The 19,406-nt window shown below is 29.3% G+C and overlaps 1 protein-coding gene across 7 annotated transcripts in view; it reads left to right on the top strand.

The window, feature by feature from the left end:
• The window catches only part of LOC142326324 (uncharacterized), an 86,007-nt gene that overhangs the window by 8,872 nt on the left and 57,729 nt on the right, over window positions 1–19,406 (top strand). For 3 of the 7 annotated variants that reach the window (XR_012756759.1, XM_075368732.1, XM_075368730.1), the window contains exons 2-3: window positions 7,249–7,469; window positions 17,451–17,669. Coding sequence is in view for 6 of the 7 variants with exons in the window: in XM_075368732.1 (XP_075224847.1) it covers window positions 7,374–7,469; window positions 17,451–17,669 (315 nt within the window). In the remaining variant the exon portion in view is untranslated. Of the gene's footprint in view, window positions 1–7,248; window positions 7,470–7,938; window positions 8,100–17,450; window positions 17,670–19,406 lie in introns of all 7 variants that reach the window. The other 4 variants (XM_075368735.1, XM_075368731.1, XM_075368733.1 and 1 more) reach the window with 4 other exon arrangements.

The following is a 19,406-nucleotide window of genomic DNA, read 5'->3' as shown; positions in this document are numbered from 1 at the left end:
CCAAGATATTTTTCACTAGAGGTATTTTCAATAGAGATCTTATTGAAATTGTGATTCATAATCCAATGCCAAGCAAAAACTACTAAAGATAAATTGATGAAAATTTGTATACATGTTCTTCATACAATGTAACTGTACACTAAGAAAGGATTTTTGAAATTCCGATTTGAAAGTGGTAAAATCGAGTAACACTGAAATTTACTATTTTTGTAATTTCTCAATAACAAATTAATATATCAGCTTGAGTTTTTTGCATGTGAATATCTAAAAACCAATTTCTAGATTTTTGTAATTCGATCTTGAAGGAAGGTAAAAAAAATTTTGAACAATTGTAAATTTTCTCAATCTCTACTATACTAAACAAGATGTTCAGTAGATTTGGGCCTGCAAATACTCTTCAGATAAAAATTTAAAAACCATTTTTGGGATTTTTGAATTCCAGTTTTTTAAAGTGTGAATGTATACAGCGCTGTGGTTCAACCAACACAGCCACTGTCACCATTATTGCGTGTGTGAGACTGGTGTACCTGCCTCTAGTGCCTGACTAAAAAAAAAAATAAAATAAAAAGACTTGCTGCTATGGGAAACTCAAGTAACCATATAGCACGAGTGAAGCTGCCACTGGAAACTATCATACCACACATCTATTGCTGTATTAATCCCTACCTAGCCCATAATTATTGTTAATTATTTAACAGTGTAAATCATGGAAAGACAGTTATTAAGAAAAATCCTCTAATCATGTGAGTATGCGTTGTTTTATAAAAGTGTGGGGGAATTTGTTGTTTAGTTTTACAAATGCTGTTGGTTGTCTGATTTATCTAGGATATTACAAAGAAACATGAGCGCAGTTCAACATTTCAATTTTGATACTGTGAAAAATTTGTTTAGTTAATTAGTGAAGTGAAATAGCATAGGCTTACATAAAATACAGGGTGATTACAAATGATTCATCAGATTTTAAAAATTGTCTGTACAAAAGGTAGTACACCCAAAATTATGAATGATACATGAAAATGAAAGCTTCAGTCATACCTTCAAAAATGCTCAATACGGCCTCCATTCGTCACATGACATATCTATGCAGTAGTCTAGTTCAGCCCACGCATGCATTAACATATCCCTATTGATGGTCATAAATGCATCTGTAAGTGTTCCTGTAGCTCAACCAAACACAGTATTTTGGGTGTGGTGGCAAGTAAGCAGTCTTTTCCCTAAGGAAAAGATCACAAACCATGAGATCAGGAGATCTAGTAGGCCATTTTAAGAGTGCTAAGTCATCTGCACATCACCCAGTCCTTTTTCTTTTCCTGTTTAGCCTCCGGTAACTACCGTTCAGATAATACTTCAGAGGATGATATGTATGAGTGTAAATAAAGTGTAGTCTTGTACGGTCTCAGTTCGACCATTCCTGAGATGTGTGGTTAATTGAAACCCAACCACCAAAGAACACCGGTATCCACGATCTAGCATTCAAATCCGTGTAAAAATAACTGGCTTTACTAGGACTTGAACGCTGGAACTCTCGACTTCCAAATCAGCTGATTTGGGAAGACGTGTTCACCACTAGACCAACCCGGTGGGTACATCACCCAATCCAACAGTGCAGGAGTTCTTTGTTCAGGAAGTCTTGTACTTCAGCATGCCAGTGTGGTAAGGCTGCCCATCTTGTTGCAATACCAAATTATTGGATTCAATTATCAGTTGAAATACCTATCACAGTATTCTCCAAGAAGAAAAACAGTCCATACACCTTTGTTTTAGAAATTGCGCAAAAAACATTTAAGTTTTGAGGAATTACATTCACGTTCAGTACCCCATATTCTGATGTTATGGCAATTCATCTTTCCACCCCCAAGTAAGATGTTGCCTCGTCACTAAACACCAGAACAGTCACTGGAATAAACACTGCACAGTAACAACAGATAAACATTTTTCATACTGCATAGATTCCATTTTAGAAGCTGAGCATGTGCTGCTACTGTTGGCGACCACTTTAAACGTAACCAGAAACTTGGACAATTTCTGTTTATTTTCTTGTATCATACATATTTTTATGTGTACTACTTTTTTAAATATAGATTTTTAAAATCTAGTGAATCTTTTGTAATCACCATGTATTACTGATGCTAAATTTGTTTTTATACCATATTACAAAATATTTGTTATCTATTATTAGTTTGTCTAATCTATCCACATTGCATTGTTTACTAAATAGATCATTAATTTCAGTTTATTCTATGTAATTTTTTGTTTTCATAATAGATATCAGGTTTGTTTAGATCTGTATTCACTTAGGTCCCTGTTAGAATTAAGGTTAGTGAATCTTTTAGAGAATCCAGTTCTAAAGTACTTTTCACTGGTTATAAAGATGGTTAGACTGTATATTACAGTCTGAGGAATCTAAGAGCGAATCTAAAGAAACAAAATGTAAACTTTGTAAAATCAGTAGTGGTAGGTAGTTATTTATTGAGCATGGAAAGCAGTTTTTTTTGTCATCAGAATATGATTCATTGTCAGGTTTTAATTTGTTTCTGAAACAATGTGAATAACTGGTTTTCCATTTATTCAACTATGTTATATTTTGTTGCAGTTGTTACTAATTGATATAGTAGGAATGTATATTTCTGTAGGTAGTAGTTGTCTTATTATTTTAAAATCCATGTATGATTCTTTTCAAATCAAAATATATTATGAAACTACTTTTTTCTTTAAATAATTTTGAAAGTTATAATAATAACAAAGTTGAACTTGCTGTTAGTCTGATTAGACTTAAGTGACTGGTAGTAAATTCTGTTTAGTTGAGAAATTTCAGTGAACGCCCTTTAAAACAATGTTTTTCCACTTCACAAATCGAAGCACTTAAAACCAGACTTCATATCATAACCTCTAAATAGTTTATATAAGACCAATCTCCAGATCAACAAAGTTACTGTATTTATTCGCAAAAGTCCTAAAGCATTTTTCATGATTTCCAGTTTAAAATTTCAGGGTACAAGGTCTTATTCGAATCATAATGATGAATGATTATTACTGCATGAACAATCTATTATATTTGATTATTATTCCTCTGCCTCTGCTACTACAGGAATAGTACAAGGGTTAATATTGTTATGTCTATTGTTAGTTCTTCATTCTGTAACAAAATACGTAGAGTGAAAAATTAATTTCTGAAAATATAATATAATCCAGTTTTTAGTTTTATTCATTTCAAGTGAACTTCTTTTATGCTTTTCATTAACCTTTCAGTATACAGTTAATTTCAAACTTGTAAGGATGTCACTCCTTTCTTTTTTTTTAAATACCTTTTGGTTAAAAGTTATATTTTCAAACAAAAAAAAAAACTTTTGAATTTATTCTTGCCAAAAAATTAAAAGTTGCATTACAGGTTGAAATTATCTGTAATGCAGCCTTTAAAAAATATGACGTCAATGAGTCTTGTATTTGAGATTGATAAAAGAAAAAGGATTTATTGCTCAGTGCTTCTTCAGAAAGGCCAAACTGTGGAAAATTCCCTGAATTAGATCAAGAAATATCTTTGTATATTAAAGAAATATGGGAAAAGTGTTTCCACAGTGATGTGCCTTATAAAGGAAAAACTAATAGCTTCGCTATTAGAATTTTATAGTTAGCAGAGGTTGGTTTCAAAAATGTGTGTAGATCTGGTTGACTATAAGAAGACAGACCAGCATTTGTCAGAGATTGCCAGATGAAAACCTTAATAGAATTTCAGCGATTATTATTGGCTTGTGCAAAAAATTAAATTTCAAACTATCACAAATGAGTAACTCTGATCAAAACGCCTTGTATACTTTGAAATGCCATAGAATTCAGTATTAAGTTTGGTGAAAGAATTGTTCCTATTCAAACTGGTGTTATGAGAAACAAAGGTATACAGTTATGCTTGCCATTTTAGCAGCTTGAACAAAACTTCCTCATTTTGCTTTTTTCAAGCAAAAGACTTAGGCCAAGAAAATTTCCCAAGCGGATAATTGTTTAATCTATTGAAAATTGATGAATGTTTGAAATTGATTTGGTTTAGTAGACTCAAAAGCTTGCAAAAGGAAAAATCTATGCTTTTCCTTGATAGCTTTCAGGGACATTAACTGAAAAAATTAAAAATTCATTATTGAAAAAAATGAAAAATTATTAATTATTCAGGAGGATTGACTCTTCTCCCTTTTCAAGCTTCAACCTTTTAAAGACATTTGGATGAATTTTATTCTTCTGGATGGCAAATAATCATTCATTTACACTTTCTGAACGAATTAAAAGACTATCTCCCCCTTCATCTGAATGAATATAGACTGCAAGGGAAATTATATCTTCAGAGCTAGTGATTAGAAACTTTAAATTAAGAGTTCAGTTTCAAACAATATAATTCTGATGGGATGGAAGATGAGGACAAAAACTCTGAAAATGGGTACAAAATTGAAGAAGATGATTAACTGGAAAGCATAGCAATTGTAAATAGTTATTTAACCATTTATAATAACTTCAATAAAAAAATCTGAAATTGAGTGTTGTTTATTATATACTAATTCCAAATCTTCAATTTTTTTAAGTACCTAGCTGCAGATGTAATATTCTAAAGATTTTCTTTTTCATTAATCTTAAAAACAGCCTGTGAGGCTTAAGTGGATAAGTATGGTATATATGTCAGATAAATGAAATCTTTCATATTTAGATTATTATATGAACACTATATATAAACACTGATTATTGTGTTACCGATATGAATATGTTTCTTGAAAATGTTAAATAATATCTCTTATGTTTTCCATGCTCAATTCCTCCAAACACCCATTTACTCTGAATTATTTGTCCCTGATTACACTTTCTTCTGTTGCTTTTTGCCTCATCATGAATTATCTTGCCAGGACTTTCCAATTTCACACTATTTTACATGATGGCTCTAGATTTCACGTAGGTAAGACTCCACTCGATAAATGCCTTCTTTCATATTTATAACTGCACAATAAATCCTGTTGAGTTGTTACAACAGGATCCTAATTTTTTATATATTAAATTATGATTTTTAATTGTATTTTTTTAAATGAACTCGTGAAATGATGACTAACATTTTTGTTTAACATATGCTGTTTACCATTCGTTTTCCTCATTTTGTGGAGTTCCACATGGACAATATATCTGAATGTGAACTAGAAATTGATTAGTTTTTATTCATCCTGTGAAATCACTATTACTTGCAGTCATCGCAAGCAAAAGAGCAGCATTGTAACTACAAAAAGCCATGATTTTACACATTAAATGGAAATTGCAGGTGTATACCAGGTAGAGAACTAATTAAAATGGACTTGCAGATAACAGATGTATACTGACAATGAAATAGCTGAATCTTATCATTCTGATATAAATTTTATCATTTTTACCAATTTATAATAGATATTTAAGTTAGAAACAATCAAAAGTGGATGTATAATAGTTGACAATTATCTAATGGATGGGTGATTAGTTTTATCGAAACACACTGAAAAGTATTATTCAGCATGGAGATTGAAAATTTGTTTAAATTAAAATCACTTTCGAATTGGAAAATGTTTCAGAGGTGTCTAAAATACATATGTTGCAGTAATTTAATTTAATGAAATTAGGTGTATCGGTAATTGCATAGAATATTAATGTTAATATTTAACATTACACACTTTTTGCCAGTTTTTTCATAATGTTTTGAATAATAGTTTTTTTTTTTCAAATGCTATAAATAACCCATAACATTACTTACATTACAGATGTTTTAATAAATCGCAAGAAATGTTGAACAATTTCATACCTACTCTAATTCTCAGCATTATAATTTATTTTTTATTCTTTAATTTTATCTTTTATGAAAACTAATGGAATATTGAATAACATCAGGTATTAAATAGATTGTAACTGTTCATAGACAATGTATTATGTTGCTAATCATTCTTTAGTTACGTACTGTTAATTACTGACAGTTCCTTCTTGCTTAAGCCCAGATAAATCTGGCATAAAACATTTGAAAAGGTTGTAAAATTCTCCCAGTTTTCTAGTAATTCTTTACTCATGAAAATTCAAAAACAAATTAAGCAACACTCTATGATCAATATATATATATATATATATTATATCTCATACTCACTTGACCCACTTTATTTAATATTTTATTCACATTTCACTTTATAGGTATGGTAGGCCTGTATTTAGCCTTTGCATATATTGCTTACTGATTTCGGTTCCATTGTTACTTTGCTATAAAACTGTGTTTCTAAATTTAATGGCTGAAAGGTTATTTATTAATCCGATAAAAGAATTTATATAAAAGAGTCGAGGTTATAATCTGTAACAGAATTATTTTCTATTTATTGTTATAAACAGAAAACCATTGAAACCTTCAGAACATTGTCTAATTAAATGAGTTTACTGTTGTATGTTGAAATTAGAAAGTAACAATTAGTGTTTTTTAGTAGTCATTCTGGTTCTATGATCGATAAATTTTCCCCTCGCTTAAAAAGAGAGAAAGAGCAAGTTGTATAATATTGGAAACTGCTGCTTTAAATTATTTTTGAATTCTATTCATTGTCAGCAAGGTGGTTTTTTTTGAGCTCCATTTTCATTATTTATTTTGTTTGTATTAATTCTATCAGAATTGTGGAAAGTAGCTGCATTTTAGGAAGGGAGTTCATCTTTATTTCAAGGCTTAGATTCTGCATTTTGTGTAATTCTGACTAAAATTGGTTGTGTAAAACTGAAAATTGTGTGCCATATGAAGTGGCAGGGGTGAGTTCCTCTCGGCATTGCATGCTGTGTGTGCATTTTCTTGAACAGCCTAACAGTCTAATTAAAAGATGGTTGACCTGTTCATTTAAGTGGGCCGAAGGATAAGGTCTCCTTAAATTTAACTCCAAGCAAACTGTTATACTCTCATGGTACAGTAATAATTGTTCATATTCTCATATGAAATTACTTTATCATTTATTTGATTTTATGAAATTAAAGGACACATTGGGTCTTTCCTTAAAACGGTACTGTACTTGCAGCAGCCAACGTGGTGGTTATTCTTTGTTTGCCTATAACACAATTAAAACTTAAAAATTCTCTTACTTAATTTAATTAACCTTTTTATTAATTTTTAATAAGACTGAATATTGAATTATTTTTTTAATTTAAAAAATATTTTTGCGTACTCTTTTATAATTTTACATTAAACTAAAAATTAAATTTTTTAATACATACGACATGCATTTTTTATATTTTTTCTAGGACCAACAATTAAGTCGAGTAAATCATTTCAAGTAAAAAATTCTATTAACAGTTTTCAAAATTTTTTTATTTATTTCAAAACAAGGCAGAATACTATTGAAAATAACAAAAAAATCAAGCCTATAATGTACAACAAATCTTTATACAACAATAAAGTTTATTTTGCGGGTATTTCAAAAATACTATTAAATTTTCAGCATCAAAGTTGTGTCGATGTGGAAGTAAGTTGGTTATTGGTAGTAGTAATATATTTTATGATTTGTAAATTAGTAATAAGTACTGTGTTGTAGTAGGTACATTTAGTAATTTCTTGAACCAATCTTCTTAAGTGGATATAAGCTATACTAATTTCTAATACAACTTTTCAATTATTATGCTTTAATACTTAATTAACCAAATCCAGTTTCACAGTTGATGTCTTAATACAATTCAAGATTGTCAGTTAACTTTTGAAACTTCTGCACACATTCTACATGAGTCATCATTTTTGAAGTTAAATATTCAGAAAGTACAAACAATTTACTGGTAGCATCAGTAAGCACAAGCTGTAGATGACTATTATTTATTTATATTTAACTTTAAAGCTAAATAATAATTTTTTTTCAGACCTATTAAGGATTATTTTCAATTATTTTTGTTCATAATAATGTTGGAAATTAATGCTGCAACTTCTTTTGATGTAACATTTAGATGTCACAGAAAGTACTGTAGGTTAAAGAAAAATTTTTATATGGAATGTAGTGCACTGTAATGTTGAATTTAAGTCAATGGGGATAATTTATTATTCAGTAATCAGAAGTGTAGAAAATAAACTCCTAGCCAGACAAAGGATTAAAAAAAAAAGCAAATAAGTAAGTATATAAAGATTAGATTTAATCTTTATAATCTATGAAGAAATAATAAAATCATAGAAGAAATCTTTCTTCTATGTCATCCAAGAATTTTTGTATTGCATGTAGTATTTTTATTATTTCATGTGTAATAGTTCTGTTCAAAGCTGTATTTTCTTCTCATTAATGTACTTAAAAGTCAATAGGTATCATTATGCTTGATTAAACAGAAAATAATAAATTTTATTGGAGCTCCCTGTACCAGGTGTCCTTCTCTTTAGGGGGACACTTTCTAATTTAAATAGTATAAGTACTACTAGGTGTATTCCTGTTAAGTGTTTTTTTTGACAAATCTTCACTCCCATACATTTTCTCTTTATTATCCTGCAATATATTGAATTTTTGGAGTTGAAGGAACAAGGAATAGTTCAGTTGGTTGCAACAGAATGTTGCTGTCTCTCATATTACAAGAGAAAGGCAATAGCAGATCCATTTGGTAAAATTTTTTAGTACACAATTTTCAACAGGCTCCTTACAGCCTCTGTTCATCCCCAGTTGAATTCTTTTTGTGATGGTTTATTTAAAAATGAAATGTAAGTGTTCAAATGATTGCAGTTATTTGAGATTAATTGAAATCATACATGATAAAAATCAGTGTTGCTGCATTAACAGCGCTAAGAATTATATTCAACACCCACATGAAGTAATATTTGCAAATATTGTGAAAAGGAGGATGGGAAAGTCAACATCTACTTTAGGTACATGCTGTATTAAAAATTTACACAAAAAAATACATATATATGTATATTAAACGCATTTTTTTCTCCATGCCAGTCATTATTATAATTGAAGTAAAATTTTTAAGCGTTTTGTTTATCTCTAGTCATCGTGAACATAGTACATTTTATACAAGAGTAAATAGTGTGAGCAGAATATTCTTATTTTTGTTGATAATTAATTATTCTGGTGAAAATAAGGTTTATAATTTCATTATGTAATTTGTATGAAAGTTGGTTTGAATGTCCTTTAATGTATATTTTCTGAGATGCAGTTAAGCCTTCTGACCCAGAACACAGGCTGATTCTTACAACTGTCAGTCTGTATGTGTAGAAGGTACATTAGTTATAGAACATACATATTGTCTGGTAATGCACATTATCATTATCTAGCTGTATGTTCTATGCATGGAATGGATAATGGCATTGACCATATCCATATTTTTTCTTATTATATTTGACATCTTATGTATAAGATGCCTCCACAATGTTGCCAAAGCTTTTTAATGTTGAAGTAACATTATTGGAGTTAAGAATCTGTTGCCATGGATCTTTTTTATTATGCCTTAATTCTATGATACGGCAGTCAGCTTTAGTGTGGTTGTTATATTTTTATAATATATTAAAACTTAATGTTTATTTGTTGCGTGAATAACTAAATTTATTTATTTTGAATTTAATATTTATATTATTTTTATGATGGAACGAGTATATTTTTTTAGCCGTTATAAAAAAAGTAAAACATTCAAAATGCATAAGTGAAAAGATCCATTGGCTGCAGAGAAATAGTATATAGTTATAACAAATAACTGCATCCATTGAGGAAAATATTATCCTCATATACTCAGAGATATGACTGGTGGTTTGTCTGTGTTTGATGTTTGCACGTTCTATGTATCAATACTTTGTGCTATGCACAAAAATTGTATTATTATAGAATATTTATTATACATAAACATTAATATCCTTGTTGAAAGCATTGTGTATAGTTTGTAATAGTTAAATCAAAAATATTTTTTAAATTCCCAAAATTGTTATAAAATCTAAAAAAGGAGGGGACAGTATTGTAAGATAAAAAAGGCCCCCTGAATTTAAATAAATTTTTTTTGTAACATTTTGAAGTTCTCTTTATATTAAAAAAAAAAAAAGAAAAGAAAGTCATAATTTTAAAATTCTGTTATATACATTTCTGTTGCTCTTCATTATATATCCAGAATGGTTTTATCTATAAACATAAAATTGTGTATAATAACTTTACATAGCAATTTTTTTTCGTTAGAATAGTGAATGTAGAGATTTAATTCTATATTTCTATTGTGATTGGACAAGAAAATGTTACTGGTGCTTGTTTTGTCCCTTATAAAATATATAAAAAAACACAATTTACAAATTTTTGAAAAACATTTTCTTAAAATCAAATTCTTAAAATAAATTTGTAAAAACCTTTTTTTTTTTTTTTTTTTTTTTTTTTTTTTTTTTTTTTTTTTTTTTAGCCATTTTCACTTTGGAGGTAGTTAAATACCTTCTTCAAGTTAGTGGGTAAATTTTGTATTAATCCTTTTTTTCCAAATAAAATATTGCCATTTGAGAAAGTATTTAACTAATGGGAGTGTCAATGATCAGATTTTAATCTGAATTAAACCCAGGAAATATCATGTGTACTAAGATAATTTAATAATTTTCAAGTCTTCAGTTTTTTTTAGTTTTGAATAGTACTTGGTGAGCAACTTAATACCAAAATGCTATAGGCTAAACAGAGTTGCAATGAGTAACATTTTATGAAAGAAATGAAAAATAAAACGTTAAAATAAAAATAAATAAAACGTTTGAAATGAGTGCCATGCTCAGCAATGCTCTTTTGTGCTAGAGTGATCATATTAAGTATCTGTCATCTATGCAAAGTGTTGCTGTCAGATGCCGTCAATTTCTCGTTTGGCTTCATTTCATCAATAATGTGAGGATTTGATTCATAAATTCTTTCTTTCAAACAGCCTCGAAGGAAAAAATCACAACTAGACAAATCTAGGAAATTCAGATCCCTCACAGTTCATTCTTCTGTAAAAGCCTGATGAACACACGCTAGTGTATTGTTGGATTTGTGACATGTTCTATCTTGTTTGCAGAAGCCATCCTCTTCTTCACAATGTGTTAATTATTTTTAGAATTCTTTGGAGATATATTACTATATTGATAGACCAACTATACAATTACCAGAAACAGCACATCGTACCCATATACTGATTTTCTCATTGTGCAGTGGACACTCAAACATGTGTTGAGTATTTCATTCATTTAATATTTGGTGTGCAAATTAATTTACCTAGATAAATGAAATCACGCCTCTTCTGATGTGAAATGCAATGCAGCATGTGGTCTATCTGTTCATTGAAACTGTTTTTGAGAAGCCAGTCACAGTTTACATTTTGTTTCTGATTTTTAATTTGTGAAGAATCTTCTAGTGAGATGGATATTTTACACCACTTTGTTTTAATTACTTATGTATAGATTTTTTTGGACTGATAGAAATTCTTCTTTGAATATGGTCTGGGAGTCCTCAGGTCACCTGTTTCATTTTGTATTTGAAACCGATCCCATTATATGGGATCTTTCACTTTTTAACCAAATCATGTATGCTTCTTTTTGCTGGGATGGCATTTAGAAATTTTTCTGCGAATATTTGATAAGTTTCATGAAAAGGATCCAGAATGCACATAAGTTTCCATTAATAAGCTACCCTTTCGCTGATCAAATAAGGCATTTTAGAAAAGCACCACTGCAAAGAACAAAGCTAAACAGCTCTGAAGCATGAATAATTTATAATTACAACAATAGAGAGTAAGTAATATACACAACTAACAGTGGTGCTAGTAGTTAGCAGCAGTATTAAAGGTAACACTCATAACTGCAGTTTAAGCTGGCTTGGTACTGTTTTAAGTTTCTCACCCAGTATATGTTTAATGTGTAGAAAAAAAAAGGTTACTTTTTTTTTCCAGATGGCTTATAAACTTTTTAATGTAGTAAAATGCAAATGCAATACTTTTATTTACTGTAATTGTTTAATTTAGTAGTAAATGTTTTGTTTTGACTAAATATATTAATGTGGGAAAGGTCAGTGCCTTTTTACCTTCATAAAACTCTGTATATATTAACCCACCAGGTTGGTCTAGTGGTGGTCGAATTGAGACTGTACAAGACTATACTTTATTTACAGTCATATATATCATCCTCATTCATCTTCTGAAGTAATACCTGAACGGTAATTCCCGGAGGCTAAACAGGAAAAAGAAAAAAGTAATTCAGTCTATATTAGTTTATATGGTATATTAATAGTATATATTCCTCAGTTAGTCTAGCCTGGTGTGCTTTTTCTATATCAACTGTACCATTTTCAGGAGTAACTAAATATTGTATAAAAGGTCACGTATAAATCTGTTTTTGTATTTAGAGAGTTGAAATGTCTATGCTAGTTTGTTTTGAAGTAGGTCTACACAAACTGTGATTCCTCGAACTAGATTATCCTCCAGTTAAACAATTTGTTGCTTGATTCAGTGTCAAAGATCATTACCAAATGTTGTATCCCAAAAAAAATATTTTTTTTTATGTATAACTAATTGAATTTGTTATTGCAAAAAGAAGCTTTAATATTTAGATTACATTTTAAATGTAATCTAAATATTACTACATCTAAAAGATGTAGTAATATTTATTATTTACATCATTAAATCTTTTACATTACTACATTTCAAATGTAGTTCTTGTAATTGAAATTTGTTCTTTTTTTTATGATATGGATTGGTAATCATTCATCGGAATATCTAATAATAGATATTCATAGTTAAAACATAGGACATTGTAGGGATCAACTGTATGGATTTTTATAGAAAATACAAATATAAAATATAAATACGAATATTACAAATGCTAGTATAAACATTCATCATCTGTTTACATTGCTTATCTGGTTTTAGAATAATCTTGCGCGTGGGCCTAACTGCTTTAAACTTATATTAAATAATTTTTCAGTTTGGTATTTTCTAAATGGATGTTCTGAAAAGTTTCATTGGTTTCTGAATAAACTTCTAAATCTATTGCTGTTATATAGCCAGTTGTTATTTACAGCATGCAGATTATTTCATATCCTTTGCTTTTAAAACAATTTGTGTCAGACAGCAAATTAATTTTTTTGCTCATATTTCTTTGTATAATTATAAAAATATTGTTACTTTATTGCAATTATATTTAAGGTGATATTATACAAATATATTTCAGCTGTTGCTGTTGTAATATTTTTACCATAACTTTTACATGGCTGCCCAAAAAGGAGTGTGTAATGTATTTAGGATGTGTCTATGTTTATTCCACCTCAGCAGCTGAAACAATTTAGATGTGTGTGTGTATATATATGTACACACACACACACACACAGAGGGTGCATCACAAAGTTCTCATGGGACTTTTGTAATCTATTCTACTAGTGAAAATAATGGGAAAAGTTTAAATATATGTCCTAAAACGCCTCATTTGCGAGTTGCGGTTAGTGAAAGATTTCATTTGGATTTCAGCTACTCTCGTTTAAATAGGTAATATTGAAATTTTTGGGATATTAATTATGGGACAGAATTAGTAATTCTTATGGCTCTTGACCTGAGAGAAATAAAATAGGTCCCAGAACTGTATCTACTGTAGTTTTTTTATTAATCTGAGGTGGAAACCAGTAAATTGGGTTAAAACCCCTGTTTTTATGTTTGAGAAACAATAACTTTATTAAATGGGTAATAAATACATAAAACGTTAAACAAACATCATAGAGAATTTAATTCTGAAAAAAAGTGGTCTAAGGTAAGTTGAATAAAACGGAAATTTAGAAAAATTTGAATTTTATTTAGAAACAGTTTATCAAATCAAAGTGCATTATACATATAATTTTATATTATTTGATAAAAAATGAGTCTACAATTTTCAATACATTTCTTTGAACACTTCTGTGCTGCTTTTGTTGCTCTTTCTAGTTCTTCAGAGCTGTCCTTCAGTTGCTCAGTTGCATCCAAACAATTAATTCCTCATGAGAATTCATTTTTATTTTGTACACAATATATTTCATCTAACCCCAGATAAAAATCTAAAGGTCAACTGATAACATTTCTCAGAGAAATGATGATTTAAGTAAGTGAGTGGGTGGAAACGGCACAAGAGAAGTGGGGAGGTGCATCTTGTGCTAGAAGTATACTTTGCATATCAGTGCTAGAAGAACATCTTCAAGTGGCTGCAGTCAACTGCAGCCACAAGGAAGTGCAAGTAGACTTCAGCAGCCAGGTAATATGAATGGTCCAAACACCTGATTTTGAAGAAGGCCACATCATACATTGATGCTAAATCAGTGTTGAAAATTGCCTTCTCACGTTTCATCAAGATGTACCTCTGCCCATGTATGCTGATTGAGTATGTTGTTGACAACATACATATTGTTTACCAATGAGGCAATTGCCACATCGGTAAACAAAATATACTTGTAGAGTTTGCGATTTGTATTCCACCAGTAGCAGAACTGCTAGCAAAGCAGACTTGTCTCCTAGATGTAAATGTGTAACTAGCCGTTTGATAGGATCATCGAATGTCAAACTTCGATCCGCTTAAAGATGTCTTGTACTGACACCTGGACTGTGCTGAACTGCATCAACAATAATTTTATCAATAACAGCGTCATGTTGGACAGACAGTTCTTAGATGGTACCAATAGTAGGTACTGAAAAGATTGTGAAAAGTCACACTAAGTGTTTTGTGATCTGGAATCATAAAACACACAAAATTTATTTCAAATTCTACTGTAGCATTACTATGCTTACATACAAAGATGAATATCATATCAGCATATTCTTTTGTTGAAAATAAGTACAGCATTACTTCAATGGCAAACTGATCACTTTCGAACCAAAATTCACAGAAAACCTTTCCTAACAAAATAGCACAGTTCATAGTACCCATTATACTTAATATAACTTACAGAATGATTTAAATACTAATACAGTATTGTACGTTGTGGATAAAAGTATTTTATTACAAACTTTAAAATAATTTTTTTAAGTAGTTTATTGTATTTCTGTCATTGATAAAAAAAAATTATCTAGTAATTTTTATTTTACAATTGTGTAATTTCCAGTTTTTTTTTTAATTTTAGCAATTTTTAGCAGTTAATTTTGTTTTTACAACTTTCTTACATCACCAAAAAAAATTTGGTTTTTGTCTACATTAAATAAGTACATTTTCTGACAAATGCAGTTAATGTACTCTTAAAGTTTTATGTATTTATTTCCCTTAAAGTTATTATACTTCAAACATAAAAAACGGGTTTTACCCCAATTTATTGTTTTTCAACCCAAATTTCTCGTTTTTCAACCCAAATTTCTCAAAAACTACTGCAGATATGGTTCTTGGACTTCTATTTTATTTGATTTTTCAGGTCAAAAACCATAAGAAATCACCAATTCTGCCCCTCGATTAACATCCCAAAAATTTCAGTATGACTTCATTTCACCAGGGTAGTTACTAGCAAAATCTTTTGCTATCTGTAACTTGCAAATTTATATGAACTTTTTACATTATTTTCACGAGTAGAATAGGTTATGAAAGTTCTGGGAGAACTTCGTAATGCATCCCCTGAGTGATTAGTTTTTGAATAACTCTCATCTGAACGATTTGAAAACCTCATGTCTCATATGTGTGAAGTTGTCTTTTTAATGTTTTTACACGACTGCCCAAAAAGGTGCAAGGTATTTAGGGTGTATGTTTGTTTGAATTTATTGTAGTAGCTCAATGGCTGAACTGCTTTAGATGTATGATCCTGCACATTGGAATCCTCATATTACTGGGAGTGTCATAGGATATATATATATTATATATATATATATATATAATAACAAAAAATTAGAAAAAAAATTATACTCCTTTATTAAAGAGCTTTTTTTTTGGTAGTCATGTTTTTTAACATTTATCTCTTGTTTTTTTCTAGTTAGAACAATCGTTTTTAATTTAAAAGACAAAGAAATTTACATGTATTTGATTGCTTAAAAGAATGAATATTTAATTATCATATCCACTGATCTGAATGCATAGTAATTCATAACGGCTTACAATACTGTCAAATTGTCTAATAAATGATAATGTATGTATGAAAAATTAAAAAATAATGGGAGAATGTTAATGAAAAGTTTTTGAGATATATATTCTTTTAGTTTTTAAATTTTATTAGTTTTTTATCAGTTCTCTTCTTTGCATCCACTGATATTACTAAATTTCTTCCCATCTGAAGAAAATTGTTTCAGCCTTTATAGGTAAATTACTTTCTCCTTACACAGCACCCACTCCTCACTCATACTACAGCATTTCTGTTGACATTTTTTTTTATAGTTTCAATAAACACATCGTTGTTAGGTTTTTCTTTACTATTACTTTATTCATTCTAGCTCTGATATTCCAATAGATAAATATGATATGCAAAAACATCAATGTGAAACAATTGTACATATAAAAAAGTTAATTTTAAAAACCGCATTAAAAAAATTTATTAAAAATATTAAAATTGTGACATTTTTCCAATTATTAATTCTAATTAAAATTAGTATTGGAAAATTTGAATATATCTAATAAAAATGTTTTATTAGATATTACTTTTTAATAAAATGTTTTATTTTTTAATTGTTTTCTCTAAATAATTTACACTGATTTTAGATATACTTTTTTATCATAAGTGATATGATTTTAAATTACATTTTGATTATTTGGTATAGATGGTTTTATTTTTTTATATATTCATAAGTAACCAAGTAATATTAACTTGATATATTTCATGGCTAACATTTAATTGTTCTGGTTGTTTGAAAAAAAATCAATTCAGTTTTCTGTAGTTACAGTGAAACAGATACACAAACTAACATATCACAAAAACCTCATTCAAGTTTCCACTTCCCGAAATAGTAGAATAAAAAATAAAAGTATTATTGGTAATCATGTGAAAATAAAGTGAAATAGATTCCTTTAAGTAATTTTACATTAGTTTTGATATGTCCAATTATCTCAATCTTTAAATTAAATTGCCCAATAGAAACAGTTAAAATGGTCAACATTTTAACTGATTAAAATGTTGAACATTTTAATCAGTTATAACAATATAAGAGTGTGCATTAGCAATGAATATTTAATATCTTTGATGCATCTGATCGCATTGTCAACATAAAAAAAAATTCATTCTAAAATATTTATCCAGCATGATTAGTTAATTGATAAAATACTATCACATGTAATTACACCACATGTCAAAAGTACAATATTACATTTGAAATGATAATGCGATTATTATCAGAATTTTACATTAAAAACTATGTGTGTGATGTCTAGTCTAAAATTAAAGGTGAAATTTCATCAATATTACTTATTAAGATACAATTTTAGCAACAAATTTTTGTATGCGTTTTTAATGCTATAACCACTAATTAACAGCCAGGTTTTGTGCTCTGCATTATAAATTAAGATATTGTGAGTGCCATTTAGTTAGTATCTGGCAATTAAAATTTTTTAATAGCATTATTAATTTTGTTTTTAGTCAGTTGTTTGTGCACAGAAAATGGCGGTTACTCATACGGGGTTATTCGTTCCGGTTGATAGTAGCACTTTATTACTTGGCACTGCATCAGCATCACTTCAACAATTGTGTCATGTAAGAGCAGTAATTGGACCAACCCGTAAAGAAGATCGAACATGTGAAATATTATTGTTACCTTTGCCACCACCTAATAATCGCGCTAATTTTCATCAAGCTGAGGTAAAGTATGTTATTTGTATTAACTAAATAATTATATTTATTGACAATATCATATGTTTAATCACAAGTTGTGTTTTTCTGCATATAAACCTCAGTTTATGAAGTTTAATCCTTAAAACCTCAGGTGTTTTCAGCTGGTATCATTCATAAATCTCAACCCATTTTTTAAAAAAATGTAAACCTTTACTAAAATTGACAACAACAAAAAATGTAAGCATGCCAAAATAATGAAAAATTTCTCACTTAATCAAATGTCTTAATGGTAAACATACTTCCAGTACACTATATTGGTCCAGCAGAATACCAAGAAAGTAAAATACTTTTTCTTAAAAAGTAGTTTCTATTTTACGAATAAAAAAAAATACTGAATTATATACAATATTTACATGTGAATTTTACTAATTCTTGACAATTAAACACATAGGCTTCAGAAAGCATTCACTGTGTAATCCTTTGTTGCAGCAGTTGCAGAGACAGTTCTTAATGTTCTTTTCCTCCCTTCTGTGGTACAAACACAACAGCTTGATTCCTTTCCTTCTGGCAGCTTTCTCAATCCAGGGGAACCATGAGGATCTTGCAGAACACTTTTCATTCGCAACCATTCATTTCCCAATGTTTGAATGACATTTATCATGAAAGGAAGACGTGATTTAATCTTTGTACCAGCATTATGTTCTTTATACAAAATGTACAAATTGAGATGCTCTTCTACCCATAACATTAAATGTAACCTTCTTCCAGTAACACAGAGTTTCTTTCATCCAATTATGTATCATCATATCGGATGTATCAATTCACCCATTTATTTATTATATTGTATAATTTCTGGTTTTGAAACAACTTCACGCCTTGTTGAACAGTTAGATCTACATCTCTTGCTAAGCATTTACTGGATAAAATTAGAACAGGGGCTGTTTGAGATTTTTTCTCTGTAAGCACAAGCAGGCCGCAGCCCAGAATGAAAATATTGTTTTTGGCAAACAGTAAATTTTCTTTTGAACTGTTGTGGTAAAAATTTTCTATTTCTTCTAACAGCCTGTGATATATAGGCACCTGTCAATTTTGTACTTGATAATAAATTTGACAATATCTTCTCCATTCAATCAACTCGCTGATCCGTGTTATTTGCTCTAAGGGAAGTTGTGGGACCCTATCTTCTATGATAATTTCCCTAATTTTAGGTACATTTTTCTCAGGAACTAAACAGATATTGACCTAATTTCTATTTTATTTTAAAGACCATTATTTTGTTTGTGTTTACAACCATTATTCTCTGCTGTGGTAGTTACAACACCATTCAGAGAAGATTCTCGTTGCATCATGGCAACGTGATCCATCAAAGACTGCAGTTAATCTCTACAACCATCATTTCTTGTATACAGCCTGCAAATTATACATTTTTAGTATACATTTTTTACTGCATTACAAATTATACTGTTGTAATACTGTATACGTGTTATATTTCAATTATACTTTTGTAGGCTTGGGCATATTTATAACACCACAAAATGTTCTTGTGGCTTCTTCGCCCTTTTCAATGTACAGAAATACATAAAATGTATGTATATTTATTTATTTCTTCCTTATTGTTGAGTAAAATTTCACTGTTATTTCTTAAGACTTCAAAGGTACAATCCTTACATTTAATATTGATAGTAATACTTAACCTGTTACTTGGAAAAACACGGAGAACCTTTTCATTTTTTGCAAAGTCCCATTTCTGAATGTAAACATTCC

The sequence above is a fragment of the Lycorma delicatula genome, chromosome 6 (genome assembly GCF_047948215.1).
Source record: "Lycorma delicatula isolate Av1 chromosome 6, ASM4794821v1, whole genome shotgun sequence".
NCBI lineage: Eukaryota > Metazoa > Arthropoda > Insecta > Hemiptera > Fulgoridae > Lycorma > Lycorma delicatula.
The sequence above is the reverse complement of the archived record's forward strand: the minus strand, read 5'-3'. Positions and strand labels throughout refer to the sequence as shown.